At 44.7% G+C, this 25,040-nt stretch overlaps 2 protein-coding genes across 3 annotated transcripts in view; both read left to right on the plus strand.

Annotated features, from left to right (window-relative positions):
* Positions 1-2: 2 nt before the first annotated feature.
* Positions 3-16,596, plus strand: Tmem169 (transmembrane protein 169). Of its 2 annotated transcripts, XM_041650345.1 has the most exons (3): positions 3-80; positions 11,173-11,573; positions 14,096-16,596. In XM_041650345.1, the coding sequence occupies exons 2-3, from the start codon at positions 11,303-11,305 to the stop codon at positions 14,716-14,718; spliced, it is 894 nt and encodes a 297-aa protein (XP_041506279.1). In that variant the 5' UTR covers positions 3-80; positions 11,173-11,302; the 3' UTR covers positions 14,719-16,596. The 2 variants fall into 2 exon arrangements, with proteins under 2 accessions (XP_041506279.1, XP_041506280.1); XM_041650346.1 differs by lacking the exon at positions 3-80 and having other exon boundaries at positions 11,107-11,573.
* Positions 16,597-18,676: 2,080 nt separating this feature from the next.
* The window catches only part of Xrcc5 (X-ray repair cross complementing 5), a 96,325-nt gene continuing 89,961 nt past the window's right edge, over positions 18,677-25,040 (plus strand). Inside the window, exons 1-3 of the mRNA XM_041650012.1 lie at positions 18,677-18,768; positions 21,360-21,473; positions 24,152-24,335. Coding sequence (XP_041505946.1) covers positions 18,748-18,768; positions 21,360-21,473; positions 24,152-24,335 — 319 coding nt within the window. The 5' untranslated portion in view covers positions 18,677-18,747. The remainder of the gene's footprint in view (positions 18,769-21,359; positions 21,474-24,151; positions 24,336-25,040) is intronic.

Genomic DNA, 25,040 nt, shown 5'->3' on the forward strand with positions numbered 1-25,040 from the left:
CAGAGCTGGACCGCTCCTGGCCTGCAGCCCTCTGCATCCTCCGCCTCCCGCCTCCCTCCTGGGTCCCAGTGCAAGTGTGGGTGAGACTCCTCGTTCGATTTTTCATATTTATTTTTAAATATTGATGACATTGGGGAAAAGGAGAGGGGATTGAAAAGAGAGAGTGAGAAAGAAAAGAAATGGGGAGGATGTTCTCTGTTCTGAAAATCCAATCCTGGGGCCATAGGTCTCACCGTTAATTAAAATTAAATCTCCAGGGCATCTGTGTAGAGAAAGGCTGCAGGTCTGGGCCCGCGCTGTGTCCTTCTACAGCAGACGTCCGTCTGTCTGGGCTCCTGCTGCAGTGTGCAGGGGGCTAGGAAGTGGGAAAGGCTTAGGTTAGTTGAAGGGAAGACAGACATCCAGGTCCCAGATCTCCTCATCTTCAGGGAGGGAGTCTAAGAGAGGGTGTGGGTCCGGAGAGGACATACAGTTGCAGCTGTCCTCAGAGCCTAAATAATGAATGATTAAAAAGAAATAGATTTAGGCCCACTCTTACCTCCTCTGTGCCCCACCCAGAAATGAAAGAAAGAAGTACCCTTCCCTAGATTTGAGATCTAATCCGTTTCATTCTGGGCTACATAGAGGGAAAAAAAAAGATGAATTGTTGCGTGTTTCTTGCAAGATTCATCTCTAGGTTTATGTTTGAGAACCTGCCTTCAGCACGAAACATCTCTGCTCTAAGTTGGTTCCAATGAATAATTTATTACTCACATTCTGTTTTAATTATTATTATTGCTTTTCTTTCTTTTTCTCTTTTCTTTCCTTTTTTTTTTTATTTTTAGACAAGGCTGTCTTGGAACTATGTACACTAGGTTGACCCAGAACTCAAAGACACACCTGCCTCTGCCTCTGGAGTGCTGGGATTAAAGGCATGTGATACCATGCCCAGCCCTTCTATCCTTCTATCTTCTGTCTGTCTGTCTGTCTATCTATCTATCTATCTATCTACTATCTATCTACTATCTATCATCTATCTGTCTATTTATCTATATCTATCTATCTATCTATCATTTATCTACTATTTATCATCTATCTATTATCTATCTGTTTGTCCATATCTATCAAATATCTATCATCTATCTATTATCTATCTATCATCTATCTATCTATCTATCTATCTATCTATCTATCTATCTATCTATCATCTATCTATCTATCGTGTGTGTGTGTGTGTGTAATGACTGTTGTTGTCAGAAGACAAACTGCAGGAGTCACTTCTCTCCTTGCATGAGTCTCAGGAGTCGAAGGGAGGACATCAAGCTTAGCAACAAGCACCTTTATCCTCTTAGCCTTGTCCACTCTCTGTTTCTTATTTGTGACTTGTGAATTTGGCAGATGTAGGGACTATGTTAGGTCATTGTTCTTACTCCAAGAATAATGGCATTTGTAAGTTTGTGGGGGTGTTCTATTCTCCCTTTCCAGGTAGCAAGCCATAAACCATTTGTTTGTGTTTCAAGAGGCAGGGGCTGGAGCCACCACTTAAAACTCATGCAGAGAGTTAGGAGTAGAATTAACCATTGCTTCTCTCCTTGGGTCTCTCCGACCAGCAAGACTGCACCTCTGGGAGAACCTCATCTCCTCCTGGTCCCTCCACCTCCCTGCCCTTCTCTAACCTCTCTTTAGAGCAGATCCCTCTCTAAGTTGCCGATAGCGCCTAACCAACCCGTGTAAAGGAAGTACTAAAACTCTCTGGCTATCTTTGGGTAGTTGGCCAAGGGCTCCATTATCCTTCTGTTTATGCCAGTTGTGTGCTTATGAACACATTTAAAAAATGGTACCATTGTAACCTTTTTTGAAAAGTAAATTTGTGTGTGTGTGTGTGTGTGTGTGTGTGTGCATGCGTGGAAATCAGAGCAGGATGTTGAATGCCCTTCTCAATCATTCTCAACCTTATTCCCTTGAGACAGGGTCTCTCACTGAACCAGAGCTTGCTCCCTTTTACCTGATGAGAGACACAGCAACCCCCCTGCCATCTCCATCCAGCACCGTCTAACTCTGGGCTTACAAGCCAGTGTGTTCTGGGGATCTGACTCAGATTTCCACGCTTGCACAGAAATTAGTACCCTTACCTTCTGTGACATCTCCACGGTCCCCTAAAAAGAATTTAGGCAGAAGTGCTGAAGAATCATTTCAGAAAAATATAGTTTCTTGTTCTCTGATCCCAATGATAAAGTGATATATGTTGTTTGTTCTTTTGCCTGTTGAAGCCCAGCCATGGGGCTTGCGCATCGTTCCTCCTTGGAGCTAAACCTCCTTCTCCCCTACTATATATATATATATATATATATATATATATATATATATATATTGGTTTTTCGAGACAGGTTTTCTCTGTGGCTTTGGAGCCTGTCCTGGAACTTGCTCTTGTAGACCAGGCTGGTTTCGAACTCACAGAGATCCGCCTGCCTCTGCCTCCCGAGTGCTGGGATTAAAGGCGTGCACCACCATCACCCGGCCACCCAATATATTTTTTAACAGAAAAAAAAATATTGAATGTGGCCACTGAGCAGACCGAGGCAGGGGATCAAGTGAGAAGGTCACGGGGGACATGCGGCAGTTATGCCCAGTGGGGATGACAGGGTGCCACCTGTCTTCTGCGTGGACGCTGCAGGCTGAGCAGTCAAAGTTTCCCCCCTCGGTTCCAGGAAAACCTGGGATTCAGAAGTGTGGTATCTCTTGGGGCTCCTTTGTTTAAAATAAGGAGGTACGTTCTCTTTGTCTCTTCCTCTGCCTCTAGGGTTTCAAAATCTGCTAACCCCTAAATGTCAGCACACCCAGCAATTTCATTTGGAAGCTGTCTGTTTTCAGATTTTAATTCTGCCCCCTTCAGGAGCCACCCCAGTCCTGAGCCCACCACCGTGCTGCTTCAGTGACTCCCTTGGTCAAATCCAGCACTGCTCTGCATGGCTGCCCCCTTTGTCCTGGCTCGCTGTCACCAGGATGCCTCCACGCCCCATTAGCTGTCTGTCACACCCCATTAGCAGTGGCTTCCTTTCTCGGCTGAGATGCTTTCGCTGCTCACTCAGCTCCCTGTCCCTCCCCCTCCCCATCTTCCTAGTTAACATCATTTCTCCTTGCTCTGCAAAGCAGCTGCTGGCTCAGAGTGACAGGTGCTTGTGGTGTTCTCAACAGGCAGATTCACAGAATTGCTGTGCTGAAGGAAACCAGTAAGGCCCCTGACTCTGCCTATGCCTCAAAGCAAGAGCCCTCTCAGACTGTTCAGTCAGTGCTGACTGAGCCCTTGTGTACCAGGTACTGCTCTAGGCCTGGGAAATACAGCACAGTCAATGGGATAGTTGGGTTTCCCTGTCTTATTTTCTATCGTGTAGGAGTGGAGGGGTTGGGTCAGGGTGGGTAGGGTGAGAGGAGTACTCACCACCATAGGTAGAACAGTAGCCAAATAAAGAATTCGATTCTTTTTTTTTTCATTTATTTTACATACCGACCACAGTTTCCCCTCTCTTTTCTCCTCCTGTTCTCTCTCCCCACCTTTCTTCTACCCACCTCCTCCTCCTCTGTCTCCATTCAGAAGGGGGCAGGCCTCCCATGGGAGTCAACACAGCAAAGCACGTCAAGTTGAGGCAGAAACTCCTCCCCTGCATCAAGGTTGGATGTGGCAACCCAGCGTGGGGATTGGGTTCCCAAACCCAGCTGAAGCGCTGGTCAGGTTCTGATCCCACTGCCGGGAACCCCACAAACAGATGAAGTCACACAACTGTCGCACACGTGCAGAGGCCTAGGTCAGTCCCATGCAGGCTCCTCAGAGGTGAGCTCCCACGAGCTCAGGTCGGCTGTCTCTGTGGGTTTCCCTGTCATGACCTTGACTCCCTGCTTCGATCTTCAGTTCTTTCAGTAAGGAGCGTACTATGTCTTCAGAAACAATTCCCTCTGCTTCTAGGAACTGTTTCCTTTGTAGACAGATGGTGCTAAATCAGCCTTCTTGTAGTTTTCTCCTTACTAAGGATTGAACCTAAGCCCTTATGCATACGGAGCAAAATGGCCTTGTGTATATGGGCAAGCACTCTCCCACCAAGCTGTCTCTCCAACCCTCTTCATTTTTTATCTTGAGAAAGGGCTTTACCTAGTTGCGCAGGGTGCCCTTGACCTCACTCTGTAGCTCAGGCAAGCACTGAGCTTGCAATTCCCCTGCCTTAGCTTTCAGAGCAGGAGAGCACAGGCCCACACCACCAGCCTGGGCTACTGAATTCTTTCATTTTCCATCCAAAAATCCGGGGAGTGGGACAGGTTGCTAGGGAAGGAGAAGCATTCATTAGGAAAGGCTGCAAACCAAGAAGATGGCAGAGAACTACCATCCTTTCAGGTTCCTTATAGGGAACCCAGAAGCTCCAAGGCCTTTATAGGAAAGTGCGGAAGGACCAGGTGGGCCATGGCAGCGAGACAATGTGCTGAACTGAACCTTAACCACCCGCAGACTGGATTTTCTCTTCTCTTCTGTTGTAATAATCTTGAGTTAACATTGGCTTTCTTTCGTGCCTTTGATGAACTCACTATCTTCCTACAAGTTAAACACTTAACTTGTAGGGCCTGGAGAGATGGCTCCAGGGCACTTCTTGATCTCCAACAGGACCCCAGTTCGGTTCCCAGAACCCATACTGGGAAGCTCGTTGTCACCTGTAACTCCAGTCCTACAGAATTGGATCCCCTCTTTTGGCTTCTGTGGGAACCCATGAATGTGGATTTGTTGCACTTTGACCAAAGGTCAGAGAGCTCAGGCCTGTTTTTGTACCTTGCTGGCCTCAAACTCACAAGGATCCGCCTGCCTCTGCCTCTGGAGTGCTGGAATTAAAGGTGTGTGCCACCACCTCCTGACCAAAAATCTTATTTAATTATAATTGAAGGATTGACTAAGGCAACAAGACTAGAAGCCAATGCAATTAAATTAAATTAAAACCAATTTTTTCTTTTCTCTTTCCCTTCTTTCCTTCCTTTCTTCCTTCCTTCCTTTCTTCTTTTATTGCTTCCTCCTTCCCTCCTCCCCCTCCCTTGTTTTAGACAGGTTTTTCTGTGTAGTCCTAGCTGTCCTGGAACTCACCCTGTAGACCAGGCTGGTCTTGAACTCAGAGATCCACCTGCCTCTGCCTCCCTAGCGCTGGGATCAAAGACGTGCATCAGCACACCAGCCTCTAAAACCAATTGTTCTAAGAATGAGTTCTAGCGTATAAGTGTATTTTTTCAACATCTGTTGATCCCCTGGATGACGAAGAGTTCAGTGTGAGGTTAACGTTCTGTACTCCCATGCTGATGGACAGACTTTGAACTGGTCATAGATAGGAGGATGGGCCTGGTTTCCAGAAAGGAGTTTCTTCTCTTGATCCTGTTGATTAACGTTTTGGGAACGTGGAGGATTTATTTTACCCTCTTATAGAATCCAAAATGCTGGAGAGATTCAGAATCTGTTTTTCACACCAAACACTATAGCATGCTATGTGCACAAAAACAGGGAAGAGAATTAGCCCCTCCCCTCTCTAACACCCTTTATTGATTTTTCTGCAAATTTCACATCATTTACCCTAATCCCGTCTGCCTGCCATTCTCTCCATATCTGCCCCTGAAAATTAATTTAAAACAAAACAAAGCAACAACCCCCCCCCCACCTCACTCCTTTGTCTTTCCAGCACCTCTTCATCCTAGTGGCGTGGGGAGCTTTGGTGTGTCTCGCAGTTCACCCTTTCATTCTGTCAACCCCACCTGCAAATGTTCCTTGCAATGAGTTCAAGGCCTCTGGCACACCACTGTGTGCCAAAACTCCTCTCGGATAGCCTGCTGTTGTCCCGAGTCGTGGAGGTCCTGTGGCTGTCATTCCACAGGACCAGTCTCTTCACACCCTCCAGCAGGTCAGAGATGGGGTAGATGTGAGGATGAGCCAGCCCAAGGCCCAGGATGTATAGACCCTCCTCTTTCAACAACTGTTTACATCATTCAGAGAAGACATTTCTTGAATTAAGCAATCGACAGGTGCATACTGACTTTCTGGTGGGAGTCTAACCCACTAGGGACGAAGAGGTATGAGGCGTGGGGCAGCGCCTGACCTTTGCATGTTTCCTGTCTGCCTGTGGGGATGAATGAGAACTCACGATGCCACTCCTAATCCACGGCATGAGGAGCTGTATAACTAAGTATTGAGAGTATAGAACACATGGTGGGTGCTGTGGAACTCCCCCACCCCAATTCTGGGGTTAAAGGCACATGACCATGCCTCGCTTTCACATGGGTGTTAGGGATTTGAACTCAGGTCCTCTTGCTTTCGTAGCAAGAGCTCTTCTCCATTGAGCCATCTTCCCAGCGCCTGGCATGCACTTTGTTGTTGTTACTTGTTAAGACAATTTATTTGGTGTTGGGGAGCTCACACAGAACTCTGTCATGACCCTCCTGCCCTCAATTCATAGAAACTGATGGCAGAAAAGTGTTTGCCTGGAAAGAAAATGCAGATGCTGTCCAGGAGGTAGAGCTGAGATCAACTAAACTCGTTGTTGTTTTGTTTTTATCAAGACAGGGTCTCTCTCACTATGTAGACTAGGCTGGCTTTGAAGTCACAGAGATCTGCTTGACTCTGCTTCCCAAGTGCTGAAATTAAAGGCATATACCACTATGCCCCGATAGTATCAACTATACTCTTAAAGAATGACAGACATGAAGCCCTGGAGAAAGACTCCATCCAGCGTGGGGATTTCACACCCCATGATCTGTGACTCCTTCATACCCCATAAAAGTCTTGAACCAAGTGAAGGAGGAACGCGAAAGAGTCTCTCCTGTTTTCCTCAGGGTTGGCCTTGAATAAACCGACTGGCAACTAATGTCCACTAAGTTCTTGTCTCCCCTGGGTTTACAGCAATGAGCAGAGTAACTGAAGATCTGGCAATGTCAGGAGTCCACCTGTGATTGATTAAACTTTGTCCCTCTGCAGAAGTAAAACATACCCAACACCAGTGATAAGTGTCTCTCTTGGCAACAGACTGTCAGCAAAGGCGGATGTCATTTTTTTTAACCTGTCAGCTCTGGAGAGGTCTTGCTATGACTGGCTGTCAGACAGTGGGTGTGAGTCTAAGATGTATTCTAATGTCTGTGAGAAAGCCTCCCACAGCACGTCTGAGGCTGTAGTTGGGGAAAACACTAGGCTGCTTCTGTGAACCAGAATGAGGACTTTGGGCCATTTCTATGTCTTTGACATGTTCATGCTCAGTTTGCATTACACATTACGTTGCTTTGTCTGGTATCCATGTTCAGTGGAATTATTTATGTTTGATTTGTTTTTGTTTTTGTTTTTGTTTTTTTTTTTTTTTTGTGACGGGGTTTCCCTGTATTCTTAGCTGTCCTGGAACTTGCTCTGTAGACCAGGCTGGCCTTGAGTTCACAGAGATCCTCCTGCTTCTGCCTCCTGAGTGTTGGGATTAAAGGCGTGCATCACTGTCGCCTGGCTTATGTTTGAGTTTTAATATAATATTTCTTATTAATAAAAATTCACATATATAATGTATTTTGATAATACTTAAACCCCACTCTGCCCCCCAACTCCTCCCAGATTCAATATCAGGACCCCACCCTATGCACTTTTAACATAATTTTAAATTTGGTGGAGGCAAATATTATTATTAATAACAGATTAATAATTTGTTATATATTAATAAATCCTGCTGTCATATATTAGTAAGCATACTATGAAAAATAGCTTATGAAATACAGTGACAGCCTCTACTGATAGGGAAGTTTTTAAGCTATTTACCAAAAAACTTTCCATTTTCAAACTGTTGGTTTATTGTTGAGAATTGCTGGAGTCTATGCCCAACCCTGTCTTCCCAGGGCCCCTGAGAATGTATGCTCCCAGTAGCTATGGGCTTCCAGTTTTCTGTCGCTATTTTTGTTCCTAATTCTTCAATCCTTCATTTCCTTCTTGTTCTTTCTGAGTATTTCCTTGGTTTTAATGCCAAATGCACACCCTGTAGTGTCATTTATTCTCAATTACTTAGTCTCTCCTCCTCTTATTTGTTTTGAATAGTCTCAGTGTCTCGTGGACTGGCCCAGTAGGCACAGCTAAAGTGAAGTGTGGCTGTGGACGAGCGAGCAGAAATACATCTTAGCTTGCCATTCAGTTTGAAGCACAACCTGTGTCTAAAACATTATCGTGTGACAGGAAGGACTCTGAATCATCCTTCTTCCAATGCCAACACACACAGCTGGTTTCGGCTTTATTTCCAAACTTTGGGTGCATTTGTTTTTTGTGGAATGACAGTTTTGTTGTTCCAGGCAGTAGATAACTGTCCTTTGCCCTTTCACTCTTTTGTAATCCCCGTGGATCAGCAGATTTTTGAGCCTTGCCTTTATATCCTAACCTTAATTAACTGCCTGAAATAAATCAGGTGCTTATGGGTAGCATTCTTAAAGGTGAGGCATAGAGGAAGATATTCTATACCCCTTTATTATCTGGTCATGCCTAGAGGACTCCCTAAACAGCACAAACCCACAGGGTCTCATCACAGAAGGCACTGTGTTTTTGGTGTGTTATTTGAACATGCATAATAAATACACTTGCACTCTTGAATAAATCACCAAACCGAGACAAGAGAAAATAATACAATCAGGTTATGTGGTATAAAAATTATTTTACATTGTAAAAAACTTGCACTAATATTGCTGCTTCTGCAAAAAAGTTAAGGAACCTGGATGGAGTTTTCAGTTTTGGATGAAGACAGACAAAGGCAAGAACTCTGCCAAACTTGTCTACTTATGTCTAGCTGATCGCCCAGGTAGTTGGGCTGTGAATTCACGGGGCCAAGGCGTTTAGGAGCCCCCCATTCTCTCCAGGAAGAGTCAGAGCAGATGGACTTCCCAGAGCAAAGAGCCCAACATGACGATGTTGGATGGCTCTCAGGAGTCAGTGAGCTAAATCAGGGCTCCTCACCAAAATGGTCCAACATGAAGAGACGGGGAAGACATGGCTCTCCCCAAGGCTAAGGATTCCAAGTTTCCTAGTTAAAAATGTCTATGGGTATAAAATCCTACTCCCCAAGTGTCTGTGCTTAATAAAATAATGTTTCCTCCAATCCAAATCCTTTAGTAAAACAGACACTCGAGAAGCTGTGTCATGGTGTGGTTGTGACATGAACGACCACTTCATCCCCATCTAAAGGCACCTGCATACACACGGCATACATGCATGTACACTCACACACAAGCTTTAAAAAAAAACAAACAAAAAGCCTCCGTAAGTCAAAAGGTGGGCATAATTACTTAAAATGACCAAGAGTGAGTCAGGTGTGGTGGCTCACGCCTTTAATCTCAGCTCTTGACAGGTGGAGACAGGCAGATGTCTGCAGAGCTCTGTGAGTTTGAGGCCAGCCTGGTCTACAGAACGAGTTCTAGAACAACAGTGGTTACACAGAGCCATGTCTTGGAGAGAAAAAAAAAAAAAAAGCTGAAGCTTCTTTAAAAAAACTCAAAAAAACCCTTCCTTATTTGCCCAGCCTCTTTTCAGATGCAGTGTCTGAAAGTTCCACCGGGTGGTGCTGCTATAGACAAAAAGATGTAGTACCATTTGTAAGAACAGGGAGATTTGAGCAGATTTCTATTTAATGTTAATTTAATTAATAATGATGTTAAAGAATGGCTTTTAAAATTACACAGAGTACTGCTATCATGGGGCTTTATAGTGTGTGTGTGTGTGTGTGTGTGTGTGTGTGTGTGTTGTGTGTGTGTGTGTGTGTGTGTGTGTGTGTTGGGGGATTGTATATGGCAGAGGACAGCTTTAGGGGTTTTGGTTCTCTCCTTCCATCATGGTGCATTTAAGGGATCCAACTCAGATATTAGGCCGGTGGTACCTTTGCCCTCTGAGGCATCTGATTATCCCATTTATTTTATTTTACATATTGAAGTAGAAAGGAAGTGTTTAAGATTTGCTGCTAAATACAATGAAGAAATAAGATTGACCTGGAATAGCTTATTATTGTTGAAACTGGGTGATGGGTGCCAGGAAGACACATTAAAGTACTTATTGTTCCTATGTAATAGAAAGGGCCCCCGTTGTAAGCCGTTAGCGCTTATTATAATAACAGCTTTCTTTTCTCTTTCTCTTTGGAAGACTATCAGCCGCTGGTTACCTACGTGTGTCAGGCTGGATGTTGCTAATATTCACTTTGTAGCAACAACAGTCACAGCAGCCCTTAGAATGGCTCAAGCTCAGAAATAGATTGCAGCCACCTGAGTGGGTGGCTGAATTGAGAGAACAGAGCTCCTCTGTCTTGGTTTTCTTGGCATGCCTTGGCTTAACGTTTTAAGTTCCAGATGAAGCTTTTCGATCTCCTAGAACAGCAGTCCTCAACATGTGTGTTGCGACCCCTTTGGGGGTCAAACAGCCCTTTCACAGGGGTCGCACATCAGATATTCTGCATATTAGATATTTACATTACAATTCATAACAGGAGCAAAACTACATTTATGAAGTAACAACAAAAATCATTTTATGGCTGGATCATCACAACATGGAGAACTGTGTTAAAGGGTCTCAGTAGTAGGAAGGTTGAGCACCACTGACCTAGAAAATCAAACTTAGCCCAAGGTGAGTTTGCAACCATAAGTAATGGGCCAGTATTTTCTCCATAAGAGGCTTGTTCTTTTCTCTTCTTTCTGGTTTATATGCAGAAGAGAGGATGAAGTGTTGAAAGTGAAAGCACCTCTTCCAGATTCTCGCAACTTTCTCAGTACGTGTTGTACTAGGAGACAGGGTTCCCACATAGCAAAGGAGTCACAATTATGAGGTCCAACGACTCTTCTTCCACTTGGGCATTGTTGGGATGTATTCTTGGCAGTCAGAAGTACAAAGTATTGGCCCTACTCATGTCAGTCTCCAGCTACAATGAGAGTAGGATTGGTTTTAACTCCTACCTGCCCATAGACTTCCTCACTAACTTTCCTATACTCTATGCCCTTTAACGGGACTGGTGGGTTTTTTGCAATACTATATGTATACGAATGACAAAAAGTAATATTAAAATTTTATTTGTCATCTGTTACTGAAAGAGGATTTCCATGGACCCCTCCCTCCTTTGTTGATTTCCCAGTTTCTCTCCAGCCTGCCGTCTTTGATTTCAACTGATGCTTTGCTTTTCTGTCTTTTAGGTCGCATGTATCTTTGGGGACATGTTTGCATAGTCCTTTCTAGGTAGAAGCTGTGTGATGCATGGACCTTGAGTTTGCTCAAGCAAGTCAAACTCATCTAACGTAAGCTGGGCTATTTCTCAGGACTGGGATGGAAGAGTCAGCACCAGCAGAAACCCAGAGCCAGCTCCCAAGCCCCCACCATGGCTCACTGAGGAGGGCAGTGGCTGCTGCGCTGGCCCTGGATGGCGAGTCCACAATGGGCCGCAGGAAGAAGAAGAGGAAAGAGTCTCGCCCAGAGTCCATCATCATCTACCGGTCAGATAATGAGAAGATGGACGAAGAGCCTGAAGAGTCAGAAGGTGGAGATCGGCCTAAAGAGGAGGAAGGGGAGGATTTCCTGGACTACCCTGTAGATGACGGTGAGTCTCTCTGGAGCTCCTTGTTCAAAGTCATCGGAAGAAAACTAAATCAGGGTCCCTCCTCCAAGAGACAGGAACCTGCTCACTGGCCTTTTTTTTTTTCTTTTCTTTTTCGGGTGATGAATTTCTTGAGGTGTTGCAATCTTCATTAATTATACTGATAGTAGTTACTTAGAGCCTACAACACTCTGTTTTGGGTATATGGAATATCTACCCTTTCATAACTGCTAGTGTAAGAGAAGAAGCTGCTTTATAGACTCACCACTTAACATAAATGGGTCACGCTTCTTAATAATTATGGAAAGGCAGCCAGGTGTGGTGGCTTACACTAGTAATCCCAGCATTTGGGAGGCTGGGATTGAGGCAAGGGTTATGAATTGGATGCCATCCTGGGATATGCAGTGAGACCATGTCTCAAAAATAAAAAGTAAACGACCACCACCAACACATCAGGAGGCTATGTCTTAGGGTTTCTATTGCTGCAACAAAACACCATGAATAAAAACAAGTTGGGGAGGATTGGCTTACACTTCCACTGCACTTTTCACCATCAAAGAAAGGACAGGAACTCAAACAGGGCAGGAACCTGGCGGCAGGAGCTGATGCAGAGGCCATGGAGGGAAGCTGCTTTCTGATTTGCTCCTCGTGGCCTGCTCAGCCTGCTTTCTTATAGAACCCAGGACTACCAGCTCAGGGATGGAATCACCCACAATGGGCTGGGTGCTGGGCCCTCCCCCATCAATCATTAATTAAGAAAATACTAAGCTGGGCAGTGGTGGCACATGTCTTTAATCCCAGCAGAGGATTAAACTTGAACTCTGTGAGTTCAAGGCCAGCCTGGTTTACAGAGCTAATTCTAGGACAGCCAAGGCTTCACAGGGAAACCCTCTCTCAAAAAACAAAAACAAAACAACAAAAAAAGAGAGACTACCTTACAGTCAGATCTTATGCAGGCATTTCCTCAATTGAGATTCCCTCCTTTCAGATAATTCTAGTTTGTGTGTCAAGTTGACATTAGATTAGCCAGCACAGACTAAAACGTATGATATCAGTGAGCTACAGTATTCCTTCACAATATAGGCTTGTTGAAATTTGTGTGAAATATGATAGAATCCTTGTGTGGAACTAGTTAACTCTCACACTCCTTAAGCTCACGTTAAAGCCACTTTGCCCGCACTGTAGGAACTGCTCAGTGCTTATTAAGATTCGAAGTACGTGTACTGCATGTCACAGAAATTCTGCCTGTACTCTGCCCGTTTAAGGACATTTGTTGCCATTAAGGAGCAAATATGCGGGTTTTCTATGTTAAGAATTACTGTGCGGCAATGGACAGACCTACTGGTGTAGAAGGATGGGTGTTAAGACTCACACGCCCAGCGTGAATGACACAAGACGTGTCTCTGCTCCCCTGGAGCTGACCTTCCACCCGGGGAGGACAGACAGTGAGGAAGATAAGTAGTTCCAAAGACAGCAAATTCACAGCACTGGGGAGGTGACTGCCAGTGGAGGGGTTTTGTACCGCAGGAGACCTCTCTAAAGGAGTGACATTTGAATTCCTCCAAGTAACATGAAGGAGCCAGGTAAGAAAGATGTGGGGAAGAGTTTTTTTTTTTTGTGACAGCAACGGACTTGGGGTGAGAGCAACACTGGCCTATAGATGGGAAGGGGTGTTTGTTAGGATGTGGTGAGAACCAGGGGGAGGATGGTGGAAGGTCAGCAGGGAAGCCAGGCTGGACCCTGGTGCATCTAGCAAGGGCATATGTGGGGTTGGGAACTATGTTAAGGGGAACTTTCAAGCAAGGCAGACATATTGTTAATTATTGTATAGATATATTTAAAATTCTTATTATATATGTTTAGTTTGTGTGTGTGTGTGTGTAGTGAGTGGCTATTATTTATAGTTTAAATATAAGAGCTAGAGGCTGGGTGGTGGTGGCGCGCACCTTTAATCCCAGCACTCGGGAGGCAGAGGCAGACAGATCTCTGTGAGTCTGAGGCCTTGAAAAACCAAAAATAAATAAATAAATAAGAAACAAAATATAATAGCTGGCGTGTCTACAGGCATCTCAGGGAAACAGGACTAGGGGTGAGAAGGAAGGGATGTACCAGTCCCTCAGTGCGCGCGCGTGCGCACACACACACACACACACACACACGTGCAGGTTAATAGTCACAAATAATGCCTTCATAACACTTGTTACCCAGAAGCAGGGTCATGATAAAATGGTGTCTGGTGAGCTTCCTCACCAATCTGCATGTTGCAGAGACTGTGCCAAGGCTGGGGTACAGAGAAATGACGTGACAGCTGGAAGAACAAGTTAATCTTGCCCGCGGTTTTGTCATGTGTCATCGGTGTCTGCGGGAGTGATAATGGCAGAGATTGCCCTCCAAGGGAGATCGGCTTTAAGCCTGCGGCTGACTCACTGGTTCTGCGGCTCCTGCTCAGGTCTCGCTTCAGGATGGGGCTGAGGGGAAACATGATCTCCTCAGTTCTCGACTCTCATCCCCTTTGTGCCCTACAGGTGTGTGGAATATGCCTTCGGACAGCCGCTACGTCACGCTAACGGGGACCATCACGCGCGGGAAGAAAAAGGGTCAGATGGTGGATATCCATGTCACCTTGACAGAGAAGGAGCTGCAGGAACTGACCAAACCTAAAGGGCTGTCCCAGGAAGTAGCCCCTGAGGGAAGAAGGGCCTGCCAGGTGGGGGCAGACCAGGGTCCACACGTGGTTCTCTGGACGCTGGTCTGCCTGCCTGTGGTCTTCGTCCTTTCTTTTGTAGTGTCGTTCTACTATGGCACTATCACCTGGTACAACATCTTCCTTGTGTACAACGAGGAGAGGACCTTCTGGCATAAGATTTCCTACTGCCCCTGCCTCATTCTCCTCTACCCGGTGCTCATCATGGCCATGGCCTCCTCCCTGGGGCTCTATGCCGCTGTGGTTCAGCTCTCGTGGTCCTGGGGAGCGTGGTGGCGAGCTGCCTGTGACATGGAGAAAGGCTTCTGCGGCTGGCTCTGCAGCAAGCTGGGCCTGGAGGACTGCTCTCCCTACAGCATCGTGGAACTGCTGGAGTCTGACAATACCTCAGGCAATCTCTCCAACAAGGACCCTATCCAGGGAGTAGAAACCTCCACTGTCTAAACCACCGGTGACTTCTTTCCCAGGCCCTAGTAGTCAATAGTCATTCTACAGTTCTAGCAGGTTCTTTCCTTAAACCATCCAATACCCTTTACAGTCCTGGAAAATCCTGGCTCACATTGGTCATCCCATCATCTTCATCATTCCAAGAGGGCAGGAAACAGAAAAGCAGTTCGTGTGATATACAAATGTGTCTTGGCTCTTTGCCCTAAAATGACCATTTATCTGGGATACGGAGATCCATTATAAATTCCCTCAGGGGCCTGAAGGTGTTATTGGTGCCTGTAATCCAGGGAAGTGTGTGCCTAAATGTGACAGAAAGAATAAAGAGGCTCAGGGGTGGGGCCGGAGAGATGGCTCAGGTTCAGAGCACTGGCTGTTCTTCCGGAGGTCCTGAGTTCAATTCTCAGAAACCACATGGTGGCTCAGAGCCATCTATAGTGGGATCTGATGCCCTCTTCTGGCATAAAGTCAATAGAGCACTCATATGCATAAAATAAATAAAAAAATCTTGAAAAGAGGCTCAGGGGTAACCAAATCCACCTAGAAAATAGCTGGAGCTGGAATGACATATTTAGGGAGCTGAGCTACCGCTATAAACTGTGTGCATCACTTGTGCTTAGAGAGAATGACATGTAAGTAAAGCCCCAAACATCAGTGAACCAAACAAGAGAGAAATCCATTTCCTTTTTATATAGACGTCTGTAGGTGGACCGTCCCAGGACCCTGTGATGTCATCTGGAGTTCTCTGGATGATGGAATGTGGTCCTCAGGGCTCGTATCTTCAGTTTCCGATTTCCAAATGCTGACAACATCTCCAGCGGTACATCTACATCATAGCAGTGTTCCTGGAAAACACAGAAGAAGCAAAGGAGGGCACAAAGCCCCCGTCAATATTTATTATATCTCATTGACCACACTATAGTCATATAGCCTCACCATCCAAAGATACTGGGAAATGTAGTCTTTTATCTGGGTAGCTATATTCCTAGATGATATTGGGGTTATGTGGTTTTGTGGGAACAGGGAGAATAGCTTTTTGGCTGGTGGGTAGGAGTCTACATCTTATGATAGGTACTTAGATGATTCAGAGTTCCAAACTACTAGTGCAGTTTTATTTATTTATTTGTTTATTCATTATTTTGGCCCTAGTCTTACACAGAGGATTTAAAGATAGATATGAGCTGCATACACTATGCATATGCCTTAGATAGTAGCATCTCATGTACTTGGCAACTTAACTTTTGCCATGTGATTTCAGGTTTCTTTAGAAAGCCCATTAGATAGAAGCATACAGTCATATAATCACAGTATAATTCTTCCTGGGAAGGAAGGGGGAACAGGGATTGACAGTATTTAATCTATAAACTATAGAGACGGAGGGGGAGGGGAATCTGCCGAACACTAACCCAGCAGGGATCAGTAGCTTAAAACACAAACCATGTTTAGCTTGTACTCTGATCCAACCCAGGAGCCTTACTCACTCGATCTTTCCAGCATGAAGCTCCTCTGGCAGAACTAGGAATAACACAACAAATCCATCCAGGTGAAAAGATTCTGGATGGAAGAAAGAACAAGTTCATTCTTAAGAGTGTACTGGCTTCAAAATGTCAAGTCCTAAGAGGTCAGCGAGTTCTGGAGTTTGGGTTCTTACAAGAAGGGGTGATGTTCATTTTTCGTTGTCTCAGAAAGAAGTGCTTTGAAAACCTGCCATGAACTGAACTAGAGGGGTTGATCAAACTCCCCCAACTGCCACCCAGGGACATTCATTTAATGTATGGTGCTGAACTCCACTTTCAGAGAATTAAAAAACAATCCTGTTATTAGCTTGATCAGAAGAAAAGGAAAATGTGTCCAGTATTTTTGAGAATAGCTGTGGTGCTTTCTGGTGCATTTCCAGAGATATGAATAATTTAAATAAAAATAAAGATAATAAAGTCTGATTAACAGTTACCTATTTTGTTTTTGAGGGCCCCCCAATAGCTTTGAATGCTTTTGTTTACAGAAAAACGCGAGCCTGTGGTGGTTCTGAGGGAGATGCTCTCAGCAAGGGATCTTTTATCTTAAGTTCTGATTGTCTGTGGACCACAGATTTATGGGAATTCTATCTAGACGATCTGTTTCCTAGTCACCTTTTTACCTAACTCTTATTTTAAAAATGCAATCACATTTATCACATTTATCTGTCAGTCACATTGATTAGGGGAACCAATGACAAGGAGCATGGTGGCAATGGGGCGAGGGTAAGAATCCACCCAAAGCATACCAAGATGAAGCTTACATGGTGGTCAACCTTGACCTAGGGACTTACAAAACTGAAATAATTTCAGAAGAGCCCTAGAGCCAGGTATGGCAATACACACCTCAAACCCCACCATAGGACTCATTCGTTCACCACGTTGGACTTCGGTGGTATCCAGGGCTTTGCTCTGCCATGGGCTCCCTGTCTGTGTGCATTATGACTTCTTCTCCAGAAAATGTCTCATTGCACAACAGCGTGGACAACCTGAGTGATGACCACATGAGCATCAGAACAAAGATGTGCACCTGTTGTTTGTGACTCAGAGAAAACAGGCAGAGTCACCGGAAGGGAAGGACTGCTGGGCGAGTTCTGTGAAAATGAGTGGCAAACATTCAGAGCCAGCGGCAGCCTCCATTTCTAGAAAAAGACACCTTAGGCTTCCTGAACTTATTTTTCAGCTACAGCTACTCCAACCTATCAGGGAGCTCTTACCAGAGATTACTTTTTAGGTGTTTTTTTTTTCTTCTAAAAATTATTTATTTATTATGTGCATTGGCGTTTTTACTACATATATGTCTGTGTGAGGCTGTCAGGTCCCCTGGAACTGGAGTCATGGACAGTTGTAAGCTGTTCTGTCAATGCTGGGAATTGAACCCAGGGCCTCTGGAAAAGTGGTCAGTGCTTCCAACCACTGAACCATTTCTCCAGCAACTCCTGCCCCCTCCTTAGGTGTTTATACTTTCCATTTTGTCTGCAAAGTTGTAAAGTTTTTCTACTTTTGTTTACTCGGAGAATTGTCCCTCTTTCCTTTGGCAGTTGGTCCTAAGGCCACTGTACCTTCATAGTCTTTCTTTAGTATCCTGCTTAGAAGGCCTTTAGAGGAGATACGTGACTCTCTGCATTCCTCTTACTTAGGGGACTCTAACTCCAGAGTGCCAACACAAATGCTAGGTGGAGTGGTCACTATTAGCTCAGGGACCACTATTAACAATTATTTATTTATTTTTAGTCTTAAAAATCGTGTATGCATGCATCTGTATGTGGGTGTGTGCATTTGGGCGCAAGTGCCTGTGGAAGTCAGAAGAGGGCGTCAGATTCCATGGAACTGGAGCTTTGTACTGCCTGATGTGGGTACTGGGAACTTACCCTTGCAAAACCAGTACTTCCTTAACCTGTGGCCAATTCCTCCTGTCCCTTATTTACTTACATTTTTTAAAAATGTACTTTTTAAAAAATGTATGAGTGCTGTGTCTGCATGCATGATTGCAGGCCGGAAGAGGGCATCATATCTCATTATAGATGGTTGTGAGCCACCACGTGGCTGCTGGGAATTGAATTCAGGGCTTCTGAATGAGCAGCCAATTGTTTTAACCGCTGAGACATCTCTCCAGCCCTCTTTGTTTACTTTTTACTATTAAATTTATTTAAAATTTATTTATTGTGATGTGTGGGACACGTGGACGTCAGAGGACAACTTGCAGGAGTTGGTTCTTTCTCTCCACCAAGTGGGTCCCTGGAGTCAGACTGGGGTCGTTAGGCTTGATGACAAATGGTTTCACTAGCTGAGTCACTTCACCAGCCCAGTACTCGAGTTTTTAACGCCTCAAAACAAAGCCCTACCTAGGGAGGCAGGGAGGGAATTGTGCGCATGCTCACAGCCCTGGAGCTGGGTTTCCCCGCCCCTTGCCCGCCGAGCCGGAAGTCTAGGCCTATGAGCCACCCGGAACTGCGTTGCCACACTGTAGGTTTCCGTCCGGGAAAAGTAACGAAACGGCCCGTGGACCAGCAACATGGCGTGGTCCGGTAATAAGGTACTGACTGCTGGCCTTTGTGCCTTACTCAAGCCTGGGATCTGCAGAGGGTGGTTCGGTAGCAGGAACTGTGGGCTCGCAGCTGTGCCAGTCTGAAGGCTGAAGGATGGATGCCCCAAAGCGAAAAGCTTGGGGTCCGGAGTTCTGCTTTTGAGCCTTATTCACCTTCACGCCTCTTCTTCTCCCTCTTGCTTCACCTGCTCCTCATCCTCCCTCCGTCACTAGTTGCCTCCCTTCTACTTTCTATCCACACCACCTGCTGCTGACGCCGGCGCCCCTTACCACTTCTGAACCTGGGTTCTTAAAATCTATGTAAGAATTTATATGTTATCCAGGATTATCTCCTACGTGACAGGCTTGAAAAACTTGAGATAGGATTCTGTGAATAACTCAAAAATATAGTGTCATATTATTACCTTCCTAATAATTTAGTTTCTCGAATTTTTTGAAAGCTTACAGTGTGAAGCACAGAACTAAGCCTTTTATTCCTATTTCATTAAATATTCACACCAACTCCTGAGATGAACATTATTGCCCTTAGCTTTGTAAGTAAGAGAACCAAGGTACGAAGAACTCAAGTGTTCAGAACGTGGTCATGGTTTCCATAGGTGGTAAAATACAGATGTGAACTCAAGCCATTTTCAGAGCCCTGAAAAAAAGATATTTGCCACATTGCTAAGAATCTGTGACACCTGGCTTCTTTGATTGATAAAGGAAATTACAGTGAGCTTTAAAGTGATACTCTGATCAACAGAGAGAAGTGTAATTGCTATTCATTCATTCATTCACTCGCCCATTCCCTTAATATAGGCAAACAAGATAGGGGTTTGAATAACTGGTCTCTGTTTTCCTGCACCCCCATTTGGGAAATTTTGATTAAATTATGAACTCATTATGATGTTGCTCTCCTCCTTTGCTCTTTCAGTTACTGAAAACGTTGTAACTCCTGTGAAGGGCTTATTTGTGGCAGATGTACCTGAAAGCTGTATTGCTTCCGTGTCAAAATGAGTCGCTATACTCTCCAAGTCTCTTGTCCCTGTTTTCTTAATGCTTCCAGAAAATAAAGTATCACAGACATTCTTCCAGACCAGATTTTTCATACTGTGAAACTCTTTGATGTCTTTTTCTGACTCTCTAATTCTTGACAAAAGACTTCTGGTCCTTTATAAACAGGTTTTGTGGACATATAATAAATAAACACAGCCAGAGTATTTTATGATTCTTTTTTTAAAAAGATTTTTATGTTGAGGGAATTCCTATGGGGTATAAATTGAATTGGTCTCTGAGGTACTCTGTAGTTTATTACTGTTCATTCCCAAATAAGTTGTCATTGCTTCTGAAATCTGTTAATATCACTGCATCATATGGTTCCATTTTGGGGGGTGAGTGGGGGAGTTTTCAAGACAGGGTTTCTCTGTGTAACAGCCCTAGCTGTCCTGGAACGTCACTCTGTAGACCAGGCTGGCCCGGAGCTCACCGAGATTCACCTGCCTCTGCCTCTTGAGTGCTGGGATTAAAGGCGTGTGTTACCATTTCCTGGCGTGGTTCCATTCTTTATGAATTTAGAGAAAATAGTATTTCCTTTGAGTGTTGTAAAAAAGGTCAGATTTAGGAGTCATCTCCCTAGCACAGGAGGTCATGCAGGTTTTTCAAACACCTCTAGAGACAGATTATCACTGATTCAGAGAAGAGTGCCTTCCTCATTGGTCACTTTTAGATCTTTCTCTCATATGTGATGCCTAGAATTGCTCATAGTTTGTCTGCTCAGCACGAAGCACAGATGAGGCTGGTAGGATCAAGACTGTTAATCTGTAAATAGTCTTAGACCTCACGTAGTCCACAGCTTTATGCCTGACTGCATTAACAGTGAGGTTAAGTGGGAGTTAACATTCCCACAGGGTCAGAACTAATTTGTTAGTGGAGATGGGACTAGAACCCAGATCTCTGAATTGCTAATCTAGTATCTTGAATACATTATAATGCTGATAAAATTTAACATGTTTGTGAGGCTAGAATGTTGCAGCCATATCACCTTGTTGGCTCAAATCTATAATTTACTTTAAAATTATGAGTTATTAGGTCAGGTCTTTTGAAGTTGATAGTTGAATAAATTTTGTATGTAAAGCACATAAAGCTTCACATGTGTCCGTTTAACATTTAGTTTGTTTCCTTTCCTTAGCCCCTGTGATAGTATTACTCACCAGTTTGACAAACTGTAGAATCACAGGGTGAGATGGGCCGTTGGGCCTGCCTGTGGGGAGATTGTTTTGGTTATGGTAATTGATGTGAAAAGACCCAGCAATAGGAAAAGAAACTCAAGAGAGTCCCCAGTGTATGATTGAATGGTCTGGTGCCATTGCTTGTGACTGTGACTTCATTACTCACATGGTTGACTCCTCCATCTAGGGGATTGTTGGTCCCTTCACAGCCTCTCCAGAGTGGGACGTTGTATTCTGTCATACATTCTGTCTATAGCACATGTCCCCTTCTTTATCGGTCCTCTTATACATACCAGCATGGGGACCCATTTCAGAATCTTTGCTAATAACTTCTTTTTTCCTTGGATACTTTTTTTTGGGACTCGTTTCTAGGCAGCTGTTGTGCTGTGTATGGACGTGGGGGCTGCCATGGGTAACGCCTTTCCTGGTGAGGAATCCCCATTTGAACAAGCAAAGAAAGTGATGACCATGTTTGTCCAACGACAGGTAAGTTTCAGATTAACCTTAAGCTTGTAACCCGTGTTTTGAACACTCATTGCCTTCAGCTCCTGGCGTCCTCAGTATTTCCAGCCTGTGTGTTGCAGAATATACTCAAGCCTGCCTACCACCAGAGCCTGATATTATTTGCTTTTCCTGATCTGGCCCCTTCTCTAGCTGCGACAGTTGTAAGCGGAAGCAAAAGGCAATACAAAATGTTTAAAAGAACCCTTCCTGGAGGCAGATGACTTGCATAGGAATCCTTCCTTTACGCTGTCATTCACTGACCCCATGATCTGTAGCAAGCCCTTCAGTGTGTTTGTGCCTAGTCCAGTTATTGTTCAGTGCATAACAAACTACCCCAAACTTAGTATCTTAGTGACCTTAGGAAGGAGTTGTTCATGGTTGGCGGGTTTGATGGGATGATGAGGTAGGCTCAGGTAGGGGGTTTCCCAGTCCCCTTTCCATCAATTGCTTGTTGCTGCAACAAAACACTTGAAAAGCAACTTAAATATAAAAAGACTTATTTTTGTCCCAGTTCAGAGTCCAGCAGCCATGGCTGGGAAGTCATGGTCATAGGAGCTTGAGGCCACTGGTCTCATTGCATCTGCAGTTAGGGAACAGAGGGAGGCCGCCAGGCGAAGGCTACAGTTCAGATCCCTTTCTCCTTGTTGATTAGCCCAGACCCCAGCACATTTAGGGTGGGTCTTCCTACCTCAGTTACTCAAGATAACCCCCTACAGGCTAACCTAATCTAAATAATCTCGCATAGGCATGGCAGAGATTTGTAGCTGGCATCAATTTATCAATATTAGCCATCACACTCTATTTTACTTCCAACCTTTTTTCTTTTTTCCTAAATGAGAAGGGTCTTTCCCTGTAACTCAGGCTGGCCTAGAACTCTCAGTTCTCATGTCTGCCTCCCAATTGCTGGGATTACAGGCGTAAGATACCATTTTGGTAGATTTTTTTCCCCTTGACACCTCTTTCACAATTGCACACACAATTTGCACATGGACGGAGGCTGGGGCTGGAGTTATCTGAAGGCTCATTTGTTGTGGATGTCGAAGATGGCAGCCCACAGCTCTCTGGATGAAGCTTTATGGCAGCTGTGAACTCCGCTGGGGTTTGCCCATCCGAAACCGCTTATGTACAGCCTCTTCATGCAGTTTGGGAGCCTCACATGGTAGCAGCTACTTCTTTTTGTTTTTGTTTTGTTTTTTGTTTTTTTTTTTTTTTGTTTTTTTGAGATAGAGTTTCTCTGTGTAACCCTGGCTGTCCTGAAACTCAATCTGTAGACCAATCTGGCCTCAAGCTCACAGAGATCTGCCTGCCTCTGCTTCTACCTCTCAAGTGCTGGGATTAAAATCCTGCATTACACTACCCAGCTGGTAGCAGCTATACTACTTCTAAGGAGTATTCTAAGAGGAAGTAATTCCCAGAGGCCCTGCCTGTGTGGTTGTTATGGCCTAGTTTTAGAAGTCCCAGAATGCCATTTGTTTGTTTGTTTGTTTTTTGACAGGGTTTCTTAGTGTAACTCTGGCTGTCCTGGAACTCACTCTGTAGCCAGGCTGACCTCAAACTCACAGAGATCCACCTGCCTCTGCCTCCTGAGTGCTGGGATTAAAGGCATGCGCCACCACACCCAGCTTCCCAGAATGCCTTTTTGTTGTTTTGTATTTGCTAGTAAGTCATTAAGGCCAGCTCACAAGTAAGGATGGAGAGGAAATTAGACTTTTTTTTTTTTTAATTAAGAAGTAGCCTGCAGATGTATGGAGAAAAGGAATGGATGGTGGCTATCTTGGGGACATGTAACGTAATGCTTCAGTGCCCTGTGTCAAAGTAAGAAGTGATAATCCCTACCAGGCAGAGTCACTTGAGGAATAATGTAGCTTTGTAACCTGGGTATGGTGGTGTATGCTTGTAACCTCTCCTCAGAAGGCTGGCGCAGTTGAGGTCACGTGGGCTGCACAGCAAGTTTCAAGCCAGCATGGGATATCGGAAAGGACTCTGCCTCAGAGACAGCTGTCCCAGTTTAATTTCTGCTGCTGGTAGAAAGAAGAAACAAAACAACAAAAGCCTAATGAAACATGACTTAGAGAAGAAAGGGTTCATTTCAGGTTGCTGTTCCAGGCTGGAGCCCATGGTTCTCAGGAAGTGGAGGCAGAAACTGGCAACTGCTAGTCACATCTAGCATAAAGTCAGGAGCAGAAGGAGAGAATGAAGTATGCATGCTTACTTGTGCTGGAATGAAAAGAAGTCTGTAGGTAATGAAATATCTGCTTGGGAGCCGAAGAGACTGCTTGGAGGTTAAGAGCACTGGCTACTCTTCCAGAAGACCTGGGATCCATTCCCAACACCCACATGGTGGTTCACAACTACCTGTAACTCTAGTTCCGGGTTAGTCATACTCTTTTTGGGGTACCAGGCATGAACATAAACACATATACACACAGACAAAATATCCATCTAAATATAATAATAAAATGATTTTTTAAAAATTAGAAAGAAAAAATCTGCTTAGAACCTAATTGTCATTGCTAGTAAGTCCCATGTTCATTCAGTAATATCAGGTGGCCGGGGGACCTTCCTAAGGAGATATGATCTTCCTACCCCTTGAAGGTTAGGTTTCCTCTCCTTCTAGGCTGTTTGCATACAGTCTTCAACTTTTGGATATTCTGTCCTAGGTATTTTCCGAGAGGAAGGATGAGATTGCTTTAGTCCTCTTCGGTACAGACAACACTGATAATGCCCTTGCTGGTGAGGACCAGTATCAGAACATCACAGTGCGCAGACACCTGATGCTACCAGATTTTGATTTGCTGGAAGACATTGAAAGCAAAATCCAACCAGGCTCTCGACAAGCTGACTGTATCCTTTTTGTGCCCAAGGAGTCAAGAAATTTTCATTTATCTGGAAAATCACAGTCCAGTTTGGTGAGGCTCTCCCAGAGTCTCAGATCTGAACATCGGGGCATGTTTTTCTCTGAGGAAAAGAGGGTGTATAATTAATATGGAATTAGTTAACTAATTAATTAATGCCCAGCTCCAGGTCTTCTAGTCTCTTGCTCTTTCTGTTCCTTGTGGTATTGAGAAGTTGGGAAGTATGGGGTGGGGGAATCCTAGGGAATAAATGCATGTGTGGACTGAGGAGAGGGCTTGATTGTACTGCTTATAGTGTGTTTGTCTTAGAGTTTAATTGCTGTGAAGAGATGCCTTGACCACGGCCACTCTTATAAGGAAAACATCATTGGGGCTGGCTTACAGTTCAGAGGTTTAGTCCATTATCATCAAGGTAGGAAGTAAGGCAGCACACAGATAGACATGGTGATGGAGTAGCCGAGAGTTCTATATCCCAGTGCATAGGCAGCAGGAAGAGAGAGCGACACTGGGCCTGGCTTGAGCATTGGAAACCCCAAAGTCCACCCCTAGTGACACACTTCCTCCAACAAGGCCACACCTACTTCAACAAGGCCACACCTCCCAATCCTTTCAAATAATGCCACTCCCTATGAACCTCTGGGCACCATTTTCTTTCAGACCACCACAGAGGTGAGAAATGTATGTTTAGAAGAGT

This window comes from Microtus oregoni, unplaced genomic scaffold (assembly GCF_018167655.1).
Source record: "Microtus oregoni isolate MIOR12 unplaced genomic scaffold, Mior012 000004F_ref0000308, whole genome shotgun sequence".
Taxonomy (NCBI): domain Eukaryota; kingdom Metazoa; phylum Chordata; class Mammalia; order Rodentia; family Cricetidae; genus Microtus; species Microtus oregoni.